Here is a 25,777-nt window from a genome sequence, read left to right on the forward strand (position 1 = left end):
CTGTAACACTAAGTGTATGCTCTTATTTCTTTACCACACTATTTCACCATAAGGTAAGTGGTTTGCAAAATGAGAGATTTTTCAAAGGACTAGGACTACAGACACTTAAATATAGAGCTGCGTTGCCTAAGCTCACTATGTTTTTTTTTTCTTACTTTGACACATGTTATTAAGGGACTCTATCAAGGATATCCTCAGACTGGGCTGGTCAATTGCTCTCCGAGACCTCGGCACTCACCCTAAGCCAGATAGAGTTCAGTGGAGCTGACTGATTCTACTCCATACACACAACGGGCTTGGCTCCCCAGTTCACCACTGCACCAGGCCCCTGACTCGGGCACATTGTCATTGTGTACAGGTCTCAGTCACTTTCATGAGGAAAATAGACATTTGGAGCTTATGTGTTTAGGGCTCACCATTTGCCACTCTTTTTCTGCTTGGTTTACTCCCAGGAACTCAAAGAAGGAAGCAAAGCCTTCATTCAGCCACAAGTCTTCCCACCATTCCATTGTCACAATATTTCCAAACCACTGGAATTATAAGCAATAAAGAGATGGTTAAATTTTTATGCTTGTGGTAGAGAGGCCTAGACCATTTCAGTACATTTATTTGTCCATGAAAATGTCACTTGACACAGAAGTGGCAGGCATTGTACTTAATTAGCATTTATTTCCTGCATTATTTCTCCTGATTTTTTTCCACTTCTCCTGATTTTTAAATGATCTTAAATTCTCTTTCGTTTATTGCCTTTATTTAAGTATCACCAGGACTATTTAAAGTCATAACAAAGACTCCTGTATACTTACTACAGGCAAAACAATGTGTCTTAAAAGGTTTTATGGTAAAATATTTAGTAGCACTAAGAAAGACTTTCAAGCAGGATTTTCTGATTGGCCGTTTTTTATCTGTCAAGTTATAATTAATTTCAGTTATTCCTATGGTCTTAAGCTACTTTAAAAAACAAGCGAAAATTTGAGGGGCATCAGGGTGGCTCAGTCGGTTAAGGGTCTGACTCTTGATTTTGGCTCAGGTCATGATTTTGTGGTTCGTGGGTTTGAGACCCGCATCAGGCTCTGCACTGACAGAGCCTGTCTCCCCCTCCCCTGCTTGTGTGTGCACTCATGCTTTCCCTCTCTCTCTCTCTCTCTCTCTAAATAAAAAAATTTTTAAAAAAGCTGATTTGATGCTAAGATTCTATACCTGATGCACAAGTTCATGGGCAACCACACTGGCCACCCTCTGCCGGTTTGATGAAGCTGATTCCTGAGGGTCATAAAGCAAATTTGTTTCTCTGTAAGTGATTAGTCCCCAGTTCTCCATAGCCCCGGTGCCGAAGTCTGGAATAGCGATTTCATCTATGGAAAAAGAAACAGTCCCATGAGAAATACTTCTTTGCATTTGTTTATAACATTTCTTACCAAATTAAGTTCTTTGGATGAATGTGTTTTAAAAAGGCTAAAAATAATTTCTTAGAATAAAAAACAATAATCTATTTGTGTGAACTATTCAATCTTCATGCACTCAAACTTTCCATGGAATGTTTCCTGTTGACTCCAGATATCAATGTGTCTTCTATTTTTCAAAGAAGGATACTAATGGCAATGCTCTTTTCAGTCCTCTATAATTTTATGTCTTTGTCTCTGTCTGTACTTCATTTTTATTAGAAGTGCAGGGCTTCGAAGTACACAGAGATATATTTCTATCCAGGGATGCAGAATATTAGAGAATATAAAATTCCACTTTTTCCCTATGTCTGTACAATTTATCAGCTCGATTCCCTACTAATTGAATAGGGTCCCATCAATTTGTGTGCACTAAAGAAGTTGGGTCAACACGAAATAAACTGTATTCTTTCTCAATTCTCTTCCAGACCTACCATGTCGGGTTCTACCAGGACTTTCTATTCTTTATTTTTGTTTGGGCCCATAATCTTAGATATAATGACAGGAAGAAGCGGTGCTGATCAGTTCCATGTTAAATCACAAAACGGAAAATGTTGAGCTTGATTAGTGGACAGGATGCAATTTCTTCAGTTAATGAACTATAATAAAAAAATGTAATTTCTCTATTAGCACCCAGAATTTCAATGATTCTAGTTAAAATAAGGATTCCTAAACCTTTTTATAAAGAATGAAAAATGGGTATATTATCTTCAATAAAAATCAAGATTACAGCAGTTTTCTTTTTGTGTCATCTTCATTCTTAGGTTTGGCTATTTTGTCACAAGAACACCCACTTAAAGGGTGAAGAACTATTCCCTCCAAGGACCAATATTTTCTATAACATTATGGAGTATAGGGGCGCCTGGGTGGCACAGTTGGTTAAGCGTCCGACTTCAGCTCAGGTCACGATCTCGCGGTCTGTGAGTTCGAGCCCCGCGTCGGGCTCTGGGCTGATGGCTCAGAGCCTGGAGCCTGCTTCCGATTCTGTGTCTCCCTCTCTCTCTGCCCCTCCCCCGTTCATGCTCTGTCTCTCTCTGTCTCAAAAATAAATAAAAACGTTAAAAAAAATTTAAAAAAAAACATTATGGAGTATAATTTGTACCTAATCTTTGAACAAAAGGACTTTTTTTGTGACCTGGTTTCTCTAGTGAGTATTAACATTATAATTAATGAACTCTAGTGTAGTGTTTAATAAACAGGGAGTGTGACAAATGCAGAAGTCATCTGTAAAAAAAGTCTAGGAAACAGTTAATTCTGAAAGGGTTGAAATGCATTTTAAAGTATAAAGAAGGAGTAAGGAAGAATGAGGAAGAGAAAAGGAGCAGAGAGAATAAATTTCTAAAAGCTCCACTTCCCACTTTATCCTGGGTGGTACAAGTGAGATAAAGAGAGAAGAGACTTTTAAATTGATGTGCTTAACATTTTATTAAATATTATTCTGATTTTGATGAAAAGTTGTTTCTCTGTAATAGTTGGGAGCTGATGCCATTGAAGAGAAAATGGACCATCTACAAAGGTGCTCAGAGCCACAGCTATTCCCACTCAGAGAACCTGGTTTCCCAGTCACTTTGCACTGCTAATTTGTTAAAGTACAGGAATAAATTGAAATGGAGAAATCAATTTTGGGTTGGTTGGCATTCTTGTTGCCTCCATTTTATCCCTACAGACATCTATATGGATGTTTCATTTAAAGTCTTTGCAAATACCACGCAAGCTTACTAATAAAGCATTTTTGCTGTTGGTAGAAGTGTCATATCCACACCATTTCGATTATAGCCTTATTTTTATTTTAAAAAGAAAACGTCCCCCCCATTTTCATTTTAACTGCTGGAGAATCTAGAATTAGTCTTGTTCGATAGAAGGACGGGAAGAACATAGGACTCCGATAGCATCATTTATCTCTTTTAGTTATGAACTCATTGATGAGAGAGCAGCAATGTAAGCTATTGGAACAGTAATGACTTTGAAATCAACTAATCTAGGTTGCTATTTCTGGCTCTATTATTATCAGCGTCTGCAGTTCCACACAATACTTTAATCTTTATTTGGAAGTAAAAGTCTTTGCATTTAACAGGTAAGAACAGAGTAAGTATGGACATTATTCTTGGAGGAATCCAAAATGCGTTTCAGGGTCTAGTAAATATTAGACACATATTTTAGGCATATAATAAAAAGACTAAGGGGTGACTATTAACTGAAAATGCTAAACCTGGAGGAAATGATTTAACTTTGGTGAAAGCAAAGGCAATATTAAAAATAAGAAAATAAAAAATGAGTCTCACCTAATTTAGGAAGAGCATAATCCATAGCAAAGTATTCTTCAAAATAATCAAACACAATTTTAGTTATGGTTGCAGCATATTCAGCTGTGTGCTTTTGCTCTGGCTGGACATATATAGTGAGCTATTAAACAAAAAACAAAAATTCAGTGAAAATTATTCTTTGTTTGATAAAACACAAAAACTATGACATATAACATAGTGGAGAGAAGGTGAGCTTTGGGGCCAGGTAGAGACTTGTTTGAATCCCAGGTCTTTGTGGTTTTGGACAAATCACTTCACATCTCTGAGACTGATGTGTAAAGGAAATTATGCTGTATAACACTCTGAGTAATTTCAATGACTAGAAATTATGTAAGTCGCAACAGTTGGCATAGTGTCCAATATATTTTTTAAATGTTATTATTTTTTTTCTATTTTGAACATATATTCTTAATATCTATGTGTACCTATTTTTCTATCAATTTCTTTCTCTTTCTCTCTCTCTCTCTCTCTCTGTGTGTGTGTGTGTGTGTGTGTGTAATCTGCCTTTGAGGAAATGAGTCATGTGATTTTCTCATCTAAAGAGCCCTTAGATACATTTTTTTTTGCTTGTACTATTCATTACTGTCCAAATTACCCTTTTGATATTTTAACTATTTTACTCCCAGAGTCTAAAATATAGTGATTCAAAATTTTCTGAGAGGGAGGCATCTTGACAAACTACATCAATTCTCTATTTGTGTGCCTATGACATGATTTATAAATCAAATCCAAGTATAAACTTTTTACCCCCCAATTTCAAGCATGTATGACCCAGAATAGCCAACACAATATTGAGGGAAAAAAACTAAGTTGGAATATTGATACTACCTGACTTAAAGACTTACTATAAAGCTATACTAATCAAGACAATGTGGTATTAGCAAAAGAATAGACAAATAGATCAGTACAACACAGTAGAGGGCCCAGAAATAGACCCAATAAAAATAGTCAAATGATCCTTGACAAGGAAGCAAAGGCAATACAATGGAATACAGATCATGTTTTTAACCAATGGTGCTGGAACAACTGAACTTGCACATGCAAAAAAATGAATTTAGATACTGACCTTACACCCTTCACAAAAATTAACTTAAAATGGATTGCAGACCTAAATGTAAAATGCAAAACTGTAAAATTCCTAGAAGACAACATGGGAGAAAACTTAGATGACCTTGGGTATGAAGATAACTTCTTGCAACACCATGAAAGAAATAATTGATGATTTGGACTTCATTAAAAACTTCTGCTCTGTGAAAGACAATGTCAAGAGAATGAGAAGACAAGCCACAGACTGGGAGAAAATATTTGCAAGAGACATATCTGATAAAGGACTGCTACCCAAAATATACAAAGAGCTCTTAAAATTCAACAAGAAGAAAACAAACAAGCTGATTAAAACATGGGCCAAAGACCTTAACAAACACCTCATCAGTGAAGATACAGAGTTTGCAAATACGTACACAAAAAGATGCTCCCCATCATATGTCATCAAGGAGATGCAACAGTAAGGTACGACTGCACACCCACTAGAATGCCAAAACCTGGAACACTGACAACAACAAATGCTAGCAAGGACATGGAGTTCCCATACATTGCTGCTGGGAATGCAAAATGCTACAGCCGCTTTGGAAGATAATTTGGAAGTTTCTGACAAAACTAAACATACCCTTACTATATGATGCAGTAATTGTGCTCCTTTGTATTTACCTAAAGATTTTAAAACATGTCCAACAAATACTTGCACATAAATGTTTATAGCGGCTTCACTCACAACTCCCAACACTTGGAAGCAACCAAGATGTCCTTCAATAGATAAATAAACTGTGGCCCATCCAGACAATGGAATATTACTCTGTGCTAAAAAGAAATGAGCTATCAAGCCATGAAAAGACAGGGAGAAACCTTAAATACATATTACTAACTGAAAGAGGCCAATCTGAAAAGGCCTTGTACTGTATCACTCCAACTATATTAATTTTGGAAGAGGCAAAACTATGGAGACAATAAGGAGATCAGTAGTCGCTAGGGGTTAGGAGGTGGAGGAAGAAGGAAATATGAATAAATGGACCACAGAGGATTTTTAGGGCAGTGAAAGTAATCTGTAGGATATAACAATGATACAAAAATAACATTATACATTTGTCCAAATCCATAGAATGTACAATGCCAAGAGCGAAACCTATGGTAAACTATGGATTTTGGATATTATGATGTATCAATGTAGGTTCATCTTTGGTTAAAAAAAATGTACTATTTGGAGGAGTGATAGTGATAATGGGGGAAGGGATGCATATGTGGGGGCAGGAGGTATATGTAAAATCTTCATACCTTCCCTTCAATTTAATTGTACACTTAAAACTTCCCTAAAAAAAGTCTTTTAAAAATAACTTTGAGGAATTCAAGTGAAGTGTACTTGCTAAACTTATGGCCAGATTCAAAACCCTCAAGTAAAGCAAAATATGCAGTCATTTGGTAAATCAATCCCATCTACCTAATGGCACAGGTGACTCATAACTTTAAAAAAGGAAAAAAGAAAGAGAAACTATGCCTACTTTCTTCCTTTATTATGCCAAAAGCATTGCTAATTTTGGTATTCTTATAGGCATGGATCTTGAGCCATTTTTTCTCAGCTGTGAACAACAGTGGAAAGATCCAATAATTTAATGGACAAATACCAGAGTGCCTGGGTGGCTCAGTCAGTAAAGCATCTGACTCTTAATTTCGGCTCAGGTCATGATCTCATGGTTAGTGGGATCGAGTCTCGAGTCAGGCTCTGTGCTGACAACTCAGAGCCTGCTTGGGATTCTCTCCCCCCCCTCTCGTTCCGCCCCTCCCCCACTCATGTGCGCGCGTGCGCGCGCACACACACACTCTCATTTTCAAAATAAATAAATAAACATTTTGTAAAAAGCAAATAAAGGACAAGTACTGAAAGAGCATCCCTGAAATTACCAGCGCTGGCTCACTGTTCCCACATCCACTGGGTCATTGACATTCTTGCTTTATTTGCAAAAGTAAAGATGTGTTCATCTTCATCTCTAAAGGCAACACTATTCACACAACTATCATCACAACATCCTTTGAGGTTTGTTTTTGTTTTTTTTTTCAGCTGTCAGGATAGATGATACATTTTCTCACTGTTTTCTCTTTCTATGGAAACGATGACATGCATTTTCCAAGAAGTTCAGTGAAACTAAGGATCCAGTCGGTGGACACTGTACAGAGCAGAGGTAGTTGCCCCCTGTGAAATCAAAACTATCATGACTAGACAGGATGGCTCCATTAGATGCAGAAATTCTGAGAATTTTTCATCTGTGAATTGATTATGGTGTCAAAACTCCCTCAGAATTTCTACTACATCTATTCTCATTAAAAAACTTCAGGAAGGTAGTTCCATCATGACTTCCTCCACTGTTATTGACACCCTACTTCTGTGCCACACATAATGTCTGAACAATGAAACATTGAGAAAGAGGGAGAAAGAGGAAGAAGCAATAACACCGAGTCCCTAGACTCACCGTTGAGAGTTAAGAGGAAGAAGAGATAACAGTGGGAACCCCAGGTGGAAAATGGGGAAGAGAAAGACTGTGCTCTTTGTACCAGATCTTCTTTCCCATGCTAGTGGATCAACTCCCTTTAAGCACAATGCTTCTGAGACAACATATTCTGTTTTTTCTCACTCTCTAGACTTCTGTTGGTAGATTGATATTAATGTGGATTCAATCAATGAAAGTAGTCCTTTCTTCTTTTGTTTCTGAGAAACTCAAGCCCCCAGAGCTATGTTCTGTCTTCATAGTCTAACCAGTCTGAAGATCACATGGGATCCATGACCCTTATTTTGAAGGGTCATCCATCATATTTTATGACCATTGCTCTGATCAACTGAGCTAAGCAATCACAGAATATACAGATTCAGACATTAATCTGGTAACATAACCAGCCAAAGTTTATCTACAAGCGTGTCCTATCTGCTATATATAAAAAAACCATATTCTTAAAGACGGCCAACTGCCAACATGGTGTGCCATTTGAAGCTTCAAAATCCTTTCATGTGGCATCCATTTCATAGCAGGTCATCTGTGATGTTCAGATTTGCTGATTCAAGCGTTCTTCCCTCTGCTGCTGCCTTCACTCGTCCTCTGCTCAGCCCTTCCTGCTCTCTGACCTCGTCTTCAACTCATGCTCCATCTGTATCTCCCGCTCCTTTCTGTGGGCTTTAGTAAAGGTGGCTAGCCTTCCTCCACCATCAGCCACCATCTGTCCATGACAGAGTTCAGGAAATTACCCCGAATTGTCATCACTTTGAAATAATTGCCATCTTTCTTGTTTATGTGTTTGCTTTACTGTGATGATTTTTTTTAAGTATATGACTGGCAATATTGAAACAGCTTGGAATGAGAAAGAAGAGATGCGTGCATATTCTTTCTTCTTGCCTTCTGAGTCATATATCTTTTATTATTCAAGGACTCTATTAAAGGTCAAATATCAAGTTTATATATAAGCTTTACAACCTTATATATAAATACAAAGTTTGTAAGGCTCTAAGAACCTAATTTGTATGCATAGATTTAGTTTGCAGAGGCAGCAAGTTCCCCAAGTAAATTAAATGACCAAGGTATACCAACGTTGGATACCATGGGTCGTATCTCAAAGTACTGAATCTATGGAGCTAGTGTCCGATTTAAAGTCCGTGCCTTCTAATGCATATATTCAGCTGATTATTCTTTTGGGAAGAGTGATACATCTGAGTTATCGTTGTTGTTGTTACTTTTCTCTGATCATATGGGAACTGCCTGTAAAGAAGTCTTGCAGAGTTCTTAATATTGTCCCTTTCATTCAAGGATCTCCAGGAATTTGAGAGGAGGAATTTACGTCCATGAGAATTAGGAACCTGATTGGTTGCTGCCATTTCCTTTATGTGTCATCATTATGATTAATCATTAGTCCCACGGAGTACTTTAAAATTTCCAGGTAATGGAAGAAGCACTTTCCATGCAGTGTGTCACTCTATGCATCAATTCTGTGAATCTGAGACTGTTAGCAGTAATAGAATATTTTGCATCACTGACAAGTTTCACTACTCCAGTTTTCACAATGATAAAATCCAAAGAGTTCTGAAAATATAAAGCTTTTTATGTGTTCAGAGCAAACTAATTTTGCAGACTCATCTGACCTGAACAAATGATAGTTTTTTCTAATCTTTATTTTTCTCACCACAAAAACAGTGCTGCAGAAATTAGTATTTCTCTTTGACTGTAAGGTGCTGCCCCAGATCCTGCTGTAGTTATTCAAAACTATGCAGTATTTGTACCATTTGACCTTCACAAATCAGAAAATTGCTGAATTTTAACATGCAACTAGCCACATGGTTTTAGAGAAGAATTGTAGACCTCTACATCAGACTTTACAGTTTGAAGGGTTTTCAAAAGAAACTTCCTCGTGTGTACATGAGACCAATGAAGACTAGGGCGAAACTGACTAGGATTCAGCCCAAAGTTTGGTCTTTACTGTATCATACTGCCTCTTTTCTCTACCCTAAGAATGAAACCTGACTTTCCCTAGGTGCAAAATAGGAATAACAGCACCTATCTTGTGTGGTTGTGAACATAAAATAAGCTAGTATTTGAAGCAGTGTTTGACACATGAGAGTTTTATGCATCCCATCGAGAAGACTAGTATCATTTCAGGTAATGTACTGAATTATTAACCTCTGTGATTTTCTTTGTCTGCACTTCCTTATAGGTGAGCGATATCCACATTACCAGTAGAACATTAAGAGAATACAAGGGGGAAAAAGTGGAGTTTTTCACTTCCAAAATAGGCGTTTCATGCCCACACAATAAACTTGAAAGCCAAAAGCTTTTGACTTGCAAAAGTCTCATTAGAAAGGCTTTTAGGGACTGCTGGGTGGCTCAGGTGGTTAAGGTTAAGCGTCTGACTCTTGATTTTAGCTCAGGTCACCATCTCCCTGGGAGATCGAGCCTGGCATCAGGCTCTGTACTGACAGCACAGAACCTACTTGGGATTCTTTCTCTCCCTCCGTCTCTCTCTCTGCCCTTCCCCTGCTCATACTCTCTAAATAGACAGTCAGACAGACAGACAGACAGACAGACATAGAAAGCAACCAAGCAAGCAAGAAAAAAGCTTTTTAGAAAAAAAGCAGAAGGCCAAGAAAAAAAGCAAACCATAGAACTTATGCTGTAACAATGGACTGGAACGAGAACAGAGGAAGATCCAGACAGCTTTCCCTCAAAAAACTACAAGAGAGTTACTTGTGCCAGTTCATCTGAGTCAAAATTTAAGTTGTTTGGTGCCTGATGATTACAACTGCTGCAGAATTTTCTTAAAACAAAAACCAAACATTAAAGAAGTTTAACTTACCTCATAGAATTTTATATTTTAAATTATGTTTATCTTTTTGTAAATTTAAATAAAGAATATGAATCATTAGCAATCTTCTATGGCTTCCTGGATTGAATACATGCTTTGGGGGAAGATTAAGAGCCATTAATTTCGAATAGCCCTTCCAATAAAGGAAGGCATCTTTTTAAAAAACTCATAAAAATGTTATTGAAATTAAACTCATTCTGAAAACTTTACAAAGCCACAGCAAACATGTCTTTTTAAAATAATAAAATAAACCTATGTCAAAAACAGCTCTGAGGCAGAAAATTGTCATTAGAAGGAGAACTGCTACAGGTAAGATCCACTGGCGAATACGACAATGAGTGGTCAAAGTTTTAAGGAGAAATAGGATATGTACATAACCTTTAATTATCTCTCCTTGCGTATACTTATTAATTGCTGAGGTGGCTATAATATATATCCATAAATTCTTTGATAGTCCTCCCTCCAGGAAGTGGACTTTAATCCCTTTCCTCTTGGGAATGGGCTATACTTAGTGATCACTTGTAACAGATAGAATATGGAAAAGAAAAATAGTAATTTATACTAGGGAAACCTGGCAGATACCACCTGAACCAAATGACCAAAGTTAGCATCACCAACAATAAGTTGTGTTGATAGCATGTGTCCCTTGATATGATCTAATGAGAAGTGTACCTTTTCTCTGAGGTATTTTCCCTCCAAATCCAAAACCCCACTCTAATCATGAGAAAACTTCAGGGATATTGAGGGATATTGTACAAAATATCTGACCAGTCCTCTTCAATAATATCCAGATTATTAAAAACAAGGAAAGATGGAGAAAATGTCATAGGCTAGACAAAATTAAGGAGACATCATGACTAAATATGATGTAGTATAATCTATTGGATCCTGGAACAGAAAAAACACATTGGTGGAAAAACTGGTAAAATTAAAATAAAGTCTGTAGTCTAGTTAATAGTTTTGTACAAATGCTAATATCTTAGTTTTGATGAATGTATGATAAATGGTTTTGTAAGATGTTAACTTTGGAGGAAGCTGGGTAAATGTTACATGGGAATTCTTTTGTATCTTTGCAACACCTGTACATCTAAAATTATTTCAAAATAAGAAGTTTAAAAATATAGGAGTATGAAAACAATAAAACTTATTTCTAAGAAGACTATTTCCATGTAGGAGAATGCATAAATTAAAATCCATGGCATAAAACCAAAAACTGCTCTAAAATATAAAGTTTATTTTTAAAAGCCCCATGATATACATATTCCCTGCCCTCAATCTTTCCAGTCCAGACAAATGGACCAAGCCAGAAGCAAGTAAGAAGACACAGGCAGTAGGAAGGATTCATTCAAAGGTATAATTCTATTCAGGAATCATCCTATAACATTTTGGAAGCAGGCACAATACAACCTCTTCCACTGAGTCAATCAAATTAATATGGTTATAGTATAAAACTAATTAAATGGACAATACCAGCCTCTCTTAGTGAGTAGTCCCCCTCAACTTCCTCCGTCTGATCATGAAAGCCAAGGAATTTGACTACAGTTGAATTAATCTCTAGCAAAGTAACTGCTCCTTTTTTGCACATCCCTCTTTACAAAAGACAGAGGTCAAAAGCCCAAAGAAACCCAAGTCCTAATTAGAACTTACTGTTTCTCAGGAACAGGATCACTCTTACCATTTAATTTGTCCTGAATTTGGTTCCTGGAAGACTAGTGCCAAGCTAAAAAGTCTAGCAAAGTTATTGAGGTCATAGGTCAAATGTACTTCAGATGGCATCACAAAACTATTAACTTAGAATGATTTTTATATATGGTAATATAGGTAATTTTCCTTTTTCCTTTTTTTTTTTTTAACATTTATTTGTTATTGAGAGACAGAGACAAAGCATGAGCATGGGAGGGGCAGAGAGAGTGGGAAACACAGAATCCGAAGCAGGCTCCAGGCTCTGAGCTGTCAGCACAGAGCTTGATGCGGGGCTTGAACTCACAAACTGTGAGATCATGACCTGAACTGAACACGGACACTCAACTGACTGAGCCACCCAGGCGCCCCTAATTTTCCTTTTTTCTACTTGCTTTCTTCCAGCCACATTTTCTATAATGTATAGCTATTAAACCTATAACTTAAAAATATATTCATAATCCACGTTGTTGTGGATTTGAAAATGGAATGCAATACAGCCCAACAGAAGACTTTGAACTAACCTAAGAGGTTAATGACATGTTTATCAAGGATATTGCTTCCCAAAATTTGACTCCTATATAAACAATAGAAGTACATTTTATTGATAGTTTGGGAGTTAATTCAAAAGTCATATAATCTCTACATTTTGTACTAATTGTTTTTCCAGAGTAGAATCCAGTGATTTCATTTATTTTTTCATCCCCCATAAATTATTTATTTTGTAACTGGAAGTTTGTACCTTGTGACCCCCTTCACCCATTATATGTACCTCCCACCCCCTCCTCTGGCAACAACCAATATATTCTCTGTAACTACAAGCCTGTTTTCTTGGTTTGTTTTTATTTTTGTTTTTTAGCTTCCACATGTAAGTGAAATCATACAGTATTTGTCTTTCTCTGACTTACTTCACTTAGCATAATGCCCTTGAGATCCACCTATGTTGTAACACGTGGCAAGACTTCTTTAATGGCTGAATAATATTTCTGAGTGTGTGTGTGCATGTGTGTGTGTGTATTTATACACTTGTCCATCAACAGACACTTAAGTTGTTCACATATCTTGGCTATTGTAAATAATGCTACAATGCAATGGAAAAAAGACAGTCTCTTCAGCAAGTGGTGTTGGGAAAACTGGACAGCAACATGCAGAACAATGAACCTGGACCACTTTCTTACACAATACACAAAAATAAACTCAAAATGGATGAAAGACCTAAATGTAAGACAGGAAACCATCAAAATCCTGGAGGAGAAAACAGGTAACAACCTCTTTGACCCTGGCCATAGCAACTTCTTACTACACATGTCTCTGGAGGCAAGGGAAACAAAAGCAAAAGTGAACTATTGAACTTCATCAAGATAAAAAGCTTCTGCACAGCGAAGGGAAGAATCAACAAGACTAAAAGGCAGCCTACAGAATGGGAGAAGATATTTGCAAATGACATATCAGATAAAGGGTTAGTATCCAAAAATCTATAAAGGACTTATCAAACTCTACACCCTCCAAAAAACAAATAATCCAGTGAAGAAATGGGAAGAAGACATGAATAAACATTTTTCCAAAGAAGGCCTCCAGGTGGCTAACAGACACATGAAAAGATGTTCAACATCCCTCATCATCAGGGAAATACAAATCAAAACCACAATGAGATACCACCTCACACCTGTCAGAATAGCTAAAATTAACAACTCAGGAAACAACAGATGTTGGCAAGGATGCAAAGAAAGGGGAACACTTTGCACTGTTGGTGAGAATGCAAACTGGTGCAATCACTCTGGAAAACGGTATGGAGGTTCCTCAAAAAATTCAAAATAGAACTACCCCACAACCCAGCAATCATACTACTAGGTATTTTTCCAAAGGATACAGATGTGCTGATTTGAAGGGTCACATGCACCCCAATGCTTACAGAAGCACTATCAATAATAGCTAAATTATGGAAGGAGCCCAAATGTCCATCAACTGATAAATGGATAAAGATGTGGAATATTACTCAGCCATCAAAAAGAATGAAATCTTGCCATTTACAACAATGCAGATGGAACTAGAATGTATTATGCTAAGCAAAAAAAGTCAGAGAAGGACAAATACTATTTGATTTCACTCATATGTGGAATTTAAGAAATAAAACATATGAACATAGGGAAGGAGACAAACCATAAGAAACCCTTAAATACAGAGAACAAACTGAGGGTTGCTGGAGGGGAGGTGGGTGGAGGGAATGGGCTGAATGGGTACTAAGGAAGACTTTTGTTGGGATGAGCACTAGGTGTTATACATAACTGAAACCATTATTACACTATATCTTAATTAACTTGGATTTAAATAAAATTTAAAATAAAAATAAATAAAATGTAATAATTAAATTAAATTTTAAAAATAATGCAGCAATGAACACAGGGGTGCATATATCTGTTCAAGTTAGTATTTTCATTTTCTTTGGATAAATACCTGAAGATATTACTTAAAGATTTTACTGACTTTAAAACCCTGAAACAATCAACTAAACCTGAAAAAGTCCTCAGGAGATTTCTTACCAACAGAGTTGTAAAGAGTCTTTCCATCAAAGGCTAGCCTCAATTATTGCTAAATTTTATTTTTCAGGACTGAATCAAAATGCATTGCAAATAATATTCAGTAAAGGAAATATACAAAGTTAAAAGTCTTTTGAGCTACCTTCCAAACTCAGTTACCTTTCTCCTTAACAGTTTTTTTTTTTGGGGATGAATCCTCTATTCCAATTTTTTCTCATGAGCAGCAAGGACATTTTAAGCATAACGAACGGTTCAACTACTAATACCTGCTGTGTAAATAATATCTGCTTGTAAACAATTCAGAAGAACATAGGTCTGGATTCTACGTTTATTGATATAAAGGAACTTTTGCCAGAATGGTGAACATACCCAAGGGTTTAATCAGGGTAGTACTGATTGTTGATTGCACAATATAATCTGATTATGAATAGCAAGTGATTAATGTACCAAAATAATACTGTCAGAAGCAAAGTATCTTTTAATTCATGAAGTTTCTACTAAAAGTATTGCATTACACAAAAGCTACCTAGTTCCACTTTTTAAAAACTGAAATAGAAGTATAGGGACTTTGGGTCGAGATGGCACAGTAAATTAAAAATTTGATGTACCCCCACATACTGAAATGATAGATGCAATGGAAAAATGGAAAACCCACAAGACATATCAGGACTTTAAACAACATAAATATCTCCATGAACTTGATAAAAATACAAAGCAGATGGCAGGACTGAAGCCATAAGCTTATTGGTAATTAGTAACGGGTTACTGGGGATCAGAGCCAGATTATGCTTTGGAAATCATGTTTTATTTTAAACTTGAACTACTGATTTCTGATTGTTTTCTCATAGCTTTCTATTTTATGATGATCACATCTTCTTGAATCTGAGAGTAATAATTAAAGGTTGTACAGGTGAGAAAGTTCAATTTTTTATGGCTTTTTTGGGAATTCTCTTTAGTTTCCCCAATCATTACTATTGGCCCCCAGAGTGTTTTTTTGTTTATTTGCCTTGGATTTTCTTTTATGTTGTTTGTTTTCCTCAGATGCCTGTTTATCTTAAGTTGTCTGTTCAGCTCTAAGAATGTAGTACTGAGGCTGGTTTGCATTTCCATTGATGTCACATTTAAGTATATTTAAGTAGGTCGGTTTCCCCTTAATTTTTTCTAGAATGGGAGATTGTACTGGGGTACCTGTGCTTGAGTGTTAACTGTTAGATTTCAATTTAGAGTGAGTGGGTAGGAAAAGCCAGGCAGGGAACCTCTCAAATGTCAATGAGGCAGAATTTACCATAAATTGGCATTCATACTAGATGCCTTGCAAGTTCTCTAGTAAGGGTTCTGTCTACCTTTTGTAGAAAACAGCCCTACCAGGTTTTGCAGGAGGGAAAAATCTGGTTGCCTGTCTTCTGTAGATGGGGTGGAAGGGAAGGGCCCCTACTTTGTTTAGCTCCATGTTTCACTTTCACTGAATTCTCCCAACCCAGAGTCTCTGGGAAGTGAGATTATAAGAGATTATAGCATTCTGTTTCCCTTTTACCAAATAGATCATCAGAAAGCAATATATTATGACAATATTCATTTCCCACCCAAATGGTGAAAACTTAACCAAATTTACAACGGAATAGTATGCACTCAGCTCTGATATTTAAGAAATATTTACCACTCAAAGATACCATTGGGATCTTCTGCCAAATTGTATTTTCCATTATGTCATCTAAAACCTTTATACAAAATCCACCATTAGAGCTCAGCTAACTAACTGGTATGGGCTCTGATGACTCATCCAGCCACTATCACACCTTACAAATAAATATCCTTGGTCAGAGGACCAAGTGCATTGGAAATGCAAACTCACCGTCACTATAGGAAATAACTCCAAGTATGCTGTCGGTTGCTGATGAGTTGACTGCATTTTCTTTTTCTTTTATTATTATTATTTTTTTAAATGCTTATTTATTTTTGAGGGAAAGAGAGCATGAGTGGGGGAGGGGCAGAGAGAGGGGGACAGAGGATCTGAAGCAGGCTCTGTGCTGACAGCATACAGCTGGAGTTCATGAACCATGAGTTCATGACCTGAGCCGAAGTCAGACGCTTACCCAACTGAGCCACCCAGGTGCCCCTACATTTTATTTTTATGCAATTACATCATCACTAGTGAATTGTTTAAGCCTTCTGCTTCGCCTTGTCATTTCCACCCAAAATAAAAAACTTGCCCAAAAAGCAATCATTAGGTTTTTAAAAAAATTGGTGTAGAACACACCTACACATGATGAAAAACATTCATGCAACTGAATTGCAGGTGATGAAGAAAGCACCTGCAGATAAAAATTCTATGACTGTGAGGAGTCTGTAAGAAAAACCAAGCTGAACTACTGCTTTCACCTCTATGTTAAGCAGGAGGAGTGCCAGCAAGGACATTCAGCACAATATAGAAAAAACAATTTCCTCTTTCTAGCAGCATTTCTTTCTTACCCCTACTATTATCTATTAGCCCCCGGCAGTGCTCTTTACCATGACTGAAGGTCACATCAAAGCAACACGTGTGGTAAGGGATGACAAAATTCATCCTGATATACAACCCCTTTGAAAAGGTGTTAGGACAATCCCTCATTTGCTATAATTTGGTTACAGTAAAGGCAGCATGCTGGAAACCACGCTCGACTCCTACTATACCAACATTAAGGTAAATTTCCTTAGGAGATAGTGTCACAGGAAATGGAGGAATTCATCCCTTCCCTCCAGTGATTGGTGAAGAGGTAAAGATATTTTCAGAATATCATATTTCAGAAGGTTTAGCAGCATACAGTATCCACCACTTGCCAGTTGGGTGATCTTGAGCAAATTACTTAAACATATTAAGTTTCAACTCTCTCATCTGTAAAATAGGAGTGATGGGTTTTTTCCTTATAAAGTTATATTGCAAATATATATATATGTGTGTGTGTGTGTGTGTATATATATATATATATATATATATATATATATATACAAAATAGATAGCACAGAGGTGGACTAACGGAAAGAAAATCAGATTAAGCAAGTGTTTAGGGCATGAGCAAAATGGGAGCCTTCAGAATGAGAAGAATAATTAGGTAAAAGTATTTGTGTTTTCAAAAGAAAATTATTGAATTAATCATCTTGATTTCTAAAAGCTTATTTATCTCTTACACTGTAAAAATATGCTTTTTGACACTTTGTTGTTATCTTATTTTGAATTGCATATAGGAATGGCATCACAAACTTTGAAGGATATTCATCTTCCTATGGTTTCCTCCTTCCTCTCTGGCCTCCATTCAGGACCCCACCCAAACACATATACTAACCACTTCACTAAACTGGGCATGCTCAAATATTTTAATATACTTGTGCTGATATATTTGGGAGCTAGCTTTAGATTTATAGTGAATTTTCCCTTTGAACGAATTCAGAACTATTCATTCCTATGTCTGTCGTGTTTATTTTTCACATGTGTCCTTTCAGCTTATGATTTTCGATATTTTCAGTGCATCTATCATCAAGCTCATAGACCCTGATGACGAAGGGGCTTTCCTAGTCTGTTAAGTGGGGGGGGAAAACATTAAAAAAATAGAAAATTAATCACAAATCCCTAGGTAGGATATTTTTAAAAATATAATGGGACTCAGGGCACCTGGGTGGCTCAGTCAGGTAAGGCTCAGGTCATGATCTCATGGTTCATGGGTTCAAGCCCCGCATCGGGCTCTGTGCTGATGCTGTGGAGCCTGCTTGGGATTTTCTCTCTCTCCCTCTCTCTCTCTGCTCGCTCTCTCTCTCTCTCTCTTGAAATAAATAAATAAACTTAAAAAAATAAAAAATATATAATGGGACTCACAGGTACTCCCCTTTTAGATATTCTGTCAATGCGGTCAAATTGATGTACAGCAAAGCACACCAGGTAGGTGCTCATAGGGACGGACTTCTTGAAAGTTGTTCTATTCCATTTATCGTCCACTGACTCTTCTTTCTATTGAAAACAAAAGATAATCTTTTATTTATCAGTCACAGACAAGATCAGTCACAGACAAGACAAACAAATGATTCCTCCAAACCTGGAGTTTTAGTCAGAAGTCCTTTGTCAAAGCTTAGGGGTAAAACTTCCTCTTACCCATGAATGGTGATATTGAAAAAGACTAACGGAAATGGCACTTAATTTTTAGACCTGTGAAAGAGTGATTGAACTATACACTGTACGAGGTTTCTCAGGGAAAACACAACTTTGACTAGGATATAGGAATTGTTTTGTCTTTCTACATTAAATATACAATCCCAACCATGATATTTGAGGGGATAGCAGATCTGTCAATGAAGAAAAGGCTAGTGCCCAATGCCTCACACAAAGGAAGAACTAAGCAAATGTTTGTTCAGGGAGGGCAATTGCTGTACCAGGCATAGCAGGATGTTGGGTTCTCTTTTCCATCTCGGATGCCTACATCAAAGACCCAAGGTATCATCACTAAAGTCACTGTCTTGATTATCACGGACAGAAGAATTTCATTACTGATGCCACTACTGACTCCATCTGTCTGGTTTTCTGCCCACGCCGGCTTTGCCTTCCTCTTCCCCAATCACCAGGCCTAATATTCCATCCACTTATACTTGCCCAATTCATGCTACCCACTGTTTAAATATTTCCATGTGCCTTGTAGTCACACAGTAAGTCACTGCAGTGGGAAGCTTTCAAAGGGGATTAAGTGAGGAAGGTTGGACTAGAATCGATGCCTCATTGACAAGCAAGCATGTGTGTGCAAGGGCTTGTAGAGAAGTATCTGAACGTCAGCAAAGTTACTCTAGTAACCACTACTAGTGAGAACTCCTAATGACCCAATATCCTTCTTCTTCCAGGACTATTGTCTGGAACTAGTAAGAGGTGAAGAATATATTCTGCAAAATGAAAAGGTCCTCTGAGAGGTCTTAAGCAGAAGTTGGTAAGGTTTGCATCCTTTCTTCTCCCACCTGCCCTTCCCATCCCGACCAAACATTGAAAGGATCTTTTACCCTGGCCCAGCCTTTTGGGTCAGTGTGCCAGACTCTTTTAGTTTATCCTTTTCTCTTTTTTCTCCAGTCAAAGCTCAACTGCTCAGGTGCCTGACACCAGAATAAAACAAATTGATCAACTAATTCACATTGCAAGGCATGGATAGCTGACAATTTACTTTTGAACCCTCTTAAAGCTTTTGTTGGTTTTACTTTGTTCTTGCTTTTCTGAGGAATACTGGTCATTAAGAGGGATGAATTTCAATGATGACATTTCAGACAGTGGATCAGAACAATGGCAGATATAATTTAAGCAGGGTTTTTTTCTGGTATCAGTTAGAGGACAATTATATATAAGGATGAGACTTACCCTTTTACATGTCAATATATGTGCATTTATTCTATATATAAGGTACAATAATCCCCAACTTTAGTTAGCTACATTACTCTTTCTGTGGTTGAGGGGCAGTAATGGAGGAAAAAGTCTTATGCCAGTAATTACACAGACAGAACTTACTGGAGCCTACTTTTTTTTTTTTTTTTTTTTTTTTTTTTTAACATTTCATGATCACTATTTGTTCACTAGAAAATCTTTGGGCATGAGTTTCCTTGGAGTTGGCTTCTTTACTCCAATATTTAAGTGATGGTTTTCTGCAGTAGGTCAATCTTAAACACTGGGCTTCTATTTATCTGAAAATCAAGAATAGGCACTGGGCCCAAGAATATTTTTAAGTCTCTAATTCCATGAGTTTGCCATTAGTCTGTCATGACTAGGGGGTTGTTTCAGTTAAGCAGAGCCCAGCCGATGAGGGTCAACTGTATTCACTCTTGCTTGGAACCCAACCATGGCTTTTTGACTAGACTAGGATATGTCAGGTTAAAGACTTCTAGGACTCCAAGAAAAGAGGTTGTCAAAATGAATTTTCAAGCCTCTAATGAACTATGAGGGCACATTTAATTTTAGAATTCATTGGGTTCTCTCATAGTAAATAAGATAATTTACCTGCTATTTTAAACAGACGATCTGCAGAAACAAAAAATTTTTTAAAGGACTTACCTCCACTGGCATATTTGAAATTGCCTTATATTCTTTGGGGTGGATGATGGATATCGTATAGGTTGCCTTTTTGTTGGGCTCATCAAAACAAGGGAAGGATTTCCTGGCATCTGTTGGTTCATGATCAGTGGCTGCTATGCTCCTTAGAAACAAACACACAAACAAAATACATGTCACCTCTTCTCACAGTCCCTGTGTTTCTATTCCTATAGAAAAAGTCAACTATGTAATTACAGCTGCGTGTATTTATAACTACTATGTAATTATATTGCAGGTCTTAAAATGACCTTCTATCCAGAAAACTATCAAATAGTTGTCAAAGCCTTTCTTGGAATTTTTAGGTCAACAAATAAATGAAAATCTGGAAGTTTCCAGATTTAGATATTTTATATGAATAGTTTGATATTTTGGTGCCATAACTAAAAATCTGTGAACTGTAGATAAGCAAAAATAAATCCAATTATGAACTGTCACTTTTTCCACTCAAAAGCCATCAAGCAACAAGTAGATAAACAACAAAGCCAAACTCAAGGAGTTGTTTCTAATTGTCCTTCTGAGAGTGAACAGCTGTGTCCTGTCACAGAGCAGAGGAGTATCTTCCAGAGTCCCCAGCTCCTGTCCCTAATGGCACATTCTTTCTTATTTATGTTGCACCGGGGACAGACTCCAATTTCATTTCTATGCAAAGGCAGTGCTCTGAGTAATCTCCCAGGTGAAATAACCTTTGACCAGGTGGAAAACCTGCTTTTGAAAAAAGAGCATTTTGAAAAGCAGGAAAACCCACTTTTGAAAAGAGCATTTTTTATGGCTCTAACTAGGCAAATGCCTTTGTAAATTAAAATGTTAATGTTTAATATTTCCATCATTTCAAAGTGGAAATAACATTTTTTTCTGAGTAACTGCTCAAAAAATCAATGAATATATACTTTTTAAAGGTAGTTATATCACAGTAAAATATTGCACACTTGCTCATTAGAAGAGTAAGCAAAGTAAAAAGCATAAAAGAAAGGGGGAGTACAGAAATGTTGACATATTTGTTAATAATTTGGCTAAGGAAAATATTTTGTCCTTCAGGCATATCATAAAGAATACAAAGCTAAAGTATTAGATCATTCATTCATCCAATATTTATCGAACCCTTTCCGTCCACGCTCCTTACCCACCCACCCCATCCCTCTCCCTGCTGTACACACACAAACACATTTGCCAGGCATTATTCTAGGTGCTGAGGGAACAACAAAGACTAAATAAGCACATAGGAGAGTGATAAGAGGTATACGGAAAATAAAACAGGGGAAGTGACAGAAAAACCTAGGAAAAGTTGTGGGCACCGTTAGGTAAAATAGTCAGGGACAATCTCTTGGAGTAGGTAATGGTTTCCTGAGGTCTGAATGATGAGAAAAAGCCAGACAGGGGAAGCATAAGAAAATTGTATCCTAGCAGAGAGAACAGAAAAGTGCACAGGCTCTAGAGTGGAAAAGAATTTCACGTGGTTGAGGACCTGAATGGTGTCCAGTGTGGCTGAAAGGTGTCCGCTGAACTAGAGGGACTGGGGCCAAAGAAGTTTGACTAGTCAGCAGAGGCCATGGTAAGAGTCTGCATTTCATTTTGGTTTAAGGATGTATTATATACATTAATTTATCCAAAAGATAATATGCCATAGGTCAACATCCACGTGTAAGAAATGAAAATATTTTTTTTTAATTTCTTAAAAAAAAAACCTCTCTAGATATAATAATTTCCTGTTAAAAACTCAGCCAAGGTGCGCCTGGGTGGCTCAGTCAGTTAGGCGGCTGACTTCGGCTCAGGTCATGATCTCGCAGTCCGTGAGTTCAAGCCCCGCGTCGGTCTCTGTGCTGACAGCTCAGAGCCTGAAGCCTGTTTCAGATTCTGTGTCTCCCTCTCTCTGACCCTCCCCCGTTCATGCTCTGTCTCTCTCTGTCTCAAAAATAAATAAAAACATTAAAAAAAAAAAAAAACTCAGCCAAGAAAACTAATCTGTAAAAAGTAAAACCAGAAAAGTGTCTGTCTTTTGGGAGACTGTTGCCTGAGGGAGGGAACTTTCTTGGATGACTGAAAAAAATTTCTATCTTATTAGAGATATGGGTAACAAAGATGTGTGCATTTGTCAAAATTCATTGAACTGTGTCCATTAGATTTGTGTTTAACATATGAACATTTTCCCTAAAAATAATTCTAAATGAATACTAAGTTCCAGTAAGTAAGTTTGTGTTTTCTAGTAGTATGTGTTAGCAATTCAGAAACAACATTCTCTGTGTTCTAATGGCTTGAGCAAATGAAAATAAATAAATAAATAAATAAATAAATAAATAAATAAATAAGGATAATGCAAAGCAGGTTTCTCACTGTTGGGGAAGAGAGTTATAAATTTGGAAAGGGGAAAGACTAGAATGTCTCTCCATATTAAATTATAATTGCAGGTTTGGTGTAAATTCAATGATTTTTGTGTGTAGATATAGGTAGGTGGATATAAAAACACGAACTGAGTTCTCTCTGCTGAGCGGGAGTAGCAGCACTGACAAGCTTGGAGCAAATGAGCAAAGCTAGTTCCCAGATGATGAGTTCTAAATACCACTCCCCACTAAAAGGAACCAGGACTCCTTAGAGAAATGGCCAATTCCAGTGATGAGTCAGCAAGAGTCCAAGATGATCCTGGAACATCTTTGCTTTGCCCAAAAGTAAGGAAGTTCTCAAAGAACCATGGGAACGAGTCAAAAGGACACAGGGGCCCACTTGAGTGGACTACCATGGTCGAATCTGGGAGAATTAGAATGTCAAAATTAATAATGAAATTATAACCCATCGACTAAAATAAGAATCCATGAATCCTTACTCTGATATAGATACAGATATAGATATTTATGGGTGGTGAGGAGAAGGGAAAGTTGTGGTTTTTTTTCCACACATAGATTGCCTATTAGTGATTTTAGGAGGAATGATGGCCTTAGAAAATTATCAGTGGATGCCAAAACATATGGGTGACAGTTTGATGAGGAAAGGTGTATCTGAATGGTTTCAAAGAATCTCTGGAATTTACTTACAAAGAGATAAATTGTAACTTTACAGTGGAGGAAGTATTAGGTACCACCTTAAGCAAGTGATCAATGACAGCATCACTAATAATGGTCAAACCAATGGAATCGGTCTCCTGATAGGATTTCCTGAGAGGGACACAGCACCACTTTTGTGAAATGCCTGACCCAAAAAAAAAAAAAAAAAAAAAAAAAAAAAAAAAAAAAAAAAGCTAAACCTGCATTTTTAAATCATGAGGAAAGTCAGATAAACTAAAACTGGGGGACATTCTCAAAATAACTGTACTCTCCAAAAATATCAAGGTTATGAAAGACAAAGAGAGGGGCTAAGGGACTGTTCCAGTTTGAAGGAATCTAACAAGGCATAACATTAAATGTAATGCATGCATCCAGACTGGATACAGGACTGAGAAAAATAGCTCAGAAGGACATTTTGGGTTAATTGATGAAGTTTGATTATGACTGTGGATTGGATAATCATATTATATCAATGTTAAATTTTCTGATTTTGATAACTGCACTGTAGTTATGTTACAGAATGTCCCTTAAGAAATATATACTGAATGTTAAAATGTAAAGGGAAATAATGTATCAAAATACTCTAACGGGAAGGGGGGGCATGAGTGGGAGGGGGGATAGGACAAAATGTTAACATTGGTGAATCTCAGTAAAATGTTTCTAGGAGATCTTTGTACTATTCTTGTAATTTTTCTGTAAGTTTGAAATTCGTTCAAAATAATAGTTATCCTAAAAAGCTTCAAGAATGTATTCTTCTTCAACAGAGGTAATTCCTGATTAGTTTTGTGATGATAATAGCTTAGTCAATTGAAGTTTCTAATACAGTTCAGACAGTAGAGAATTACAAACACATCAGGATATAAAGAAACCTGCACACTTTCCCAGGGTACTAAGGTTTTATAATCAGCTCCACCAAGCCCCAGCCCCATGTTTAGTCAGCTGCCTTTTCTTCTGAATTCTTCGGGCTTCTGATTTCTTCCAGAGGCAGAAGAAAAAGAAAAATCACTCTCTGCAAGAATGTTTCAGTTTAGTCACACCTCAGAAATAAGCCAATTAACTAATTTGGGAATAGGAGTGGTTTGGGGGGGGGGGATGGGGCGGGGGGGGGGAGAGAGAGAGAGGGAGAGGGAGAGAGAGAGAGAGAAAGAAAGAAGGGGAGAGGGTACAGGGGCAGGGTGAGGAGGGAGGAGGGAGTGGGATTCCACTGTCCTAAGCAATAGCCATTGGTAGATTTTTAAATGATCTGTTTCAGTTTCTGCTCTGGGCAAGAGCACATACACCCCCCACCCCCACCCCAAGCACCCACAAAGAGAACTTTCAGTTGTTCCTCACCTTCTCTCTTTAAAAGAGGCTGTGCTTGATTGTATGCAAAAAATCCTTCCCTAAATTAGGGTATCTCAGACTTGCCTTTGGAAATGGAACAGAACGGTGTTGATGGTGTCACTGGGTGCTGTGTTTGGTCTATCTTGGTGGCCCTATCAGTGAACGTTAATCACACCGAGTGTAGCTCAATTATAGTGACCTGTACTTACACTGATGTAAGGTAAAGTGACACTCAGCAAGCAGAAGGGCTACAAAATGCGTATTGTTTTCTGGCTTATTCCCCATGATTTCATGGGGAAACCCCTCTTCTAAGAGTAAAAATTCCTAGATTCCAATCCTACTTCAGCCCTTTAAAGTGCGATCTTGTGCCAGTCACAAAACATACTGATTCTTAGTGTCCTGATCTATAAAGCCTGGTAACCTGATCTATAAAGCCTGGGCACATCTGTCCCCATCACAGGGTTATGTGGGGTAATAAGGGATAGATCACGTGTAGTAATATATTTGAAATTCCCTTCATATTTACATAATGGGATTAGGATACACCTCACCCTATTTCCTTTAACTCTAGAAGACTAACTATGCTGTATGTTAATGCACTTTCCACAATGAACAGACTTCAAAATTCATTCATTAAACAAGAGTATCTGTCCTGGAACAAAAGTACTCGGTATATAAATACTGTAGGCAACATAACAATATTTTTCAATGGTAACTTGTTATTTTTTCTCATGAACTCCTATAGAACTCAAAAGCCCCTATTTATATCTGCTAAATGTCATCCAACGTTACTGAAGTTTTCTAAATATATGCAAATTTTAAACAAGGTATAGAAGATGCAAAACAATTTTAGGTCATACCTTCTTGGGGGAGGTTTTACTCGGTGATTAAAACCTCTTCTTTTTAGAATCAGTTGTGTTGTGCTGCAAATTAATGGGGAAAGCCTGGCTAAGAGCACGATGTGTTCAGGAGTGACTCGTGAGCA

The 25,777-nt window shown here is 37.2% G+C and overlaps 1 protein-coding gene across 1 annotated transcript in view; it reads right to left on the minus strand.

Moving 5' to 3' along the window:
* The window catches only part of ENPEP (glutamyl aminopeptidase), an 82,674-nt gene that overhangs the window by 51,234 nt on the left and 5,663 nt on the right, over positions 1-25,777 (minus strand). Inside the window, exons 2-6 of the mRNA XM_019417638.2 lie at positions 20,399-20,540; positions 18,200-18,331; positions 3,725-3,845; positions 1,201-1,355; positions 417-530 (exon numbers count right to left, since the gene is read on the minus strand). Of these exons, the coding sequence (XP_019273183.2) occupies positions 417-530; positions 1,201-1,355; positions 3,725-3,845; positions 18,200-18,331; positions 20,399-20,540 (664 nt within the window). The remainder of the gene's footprint in view (positions 1-416; positions 531-1,200; positions 1,356-3,724; positions 3,846-18,199; positions 18,332-20,398; positions 20,541-25,777) is intronic.

This window comes from Panthera pardus, unplaced genomic scaffold, assembly GCF_024362965.1.
Source record: "Panthera pardus isolate Hobbes unplaced genomic scaffold, ASM2436296v1 HiC_scaffold_13, whole genome shotgun sequence".
NCBI lineage: Eukaryota > Metazoa > Chordata > Mammalia > Carnivora > Felidae > Panthera > Panthera pardus.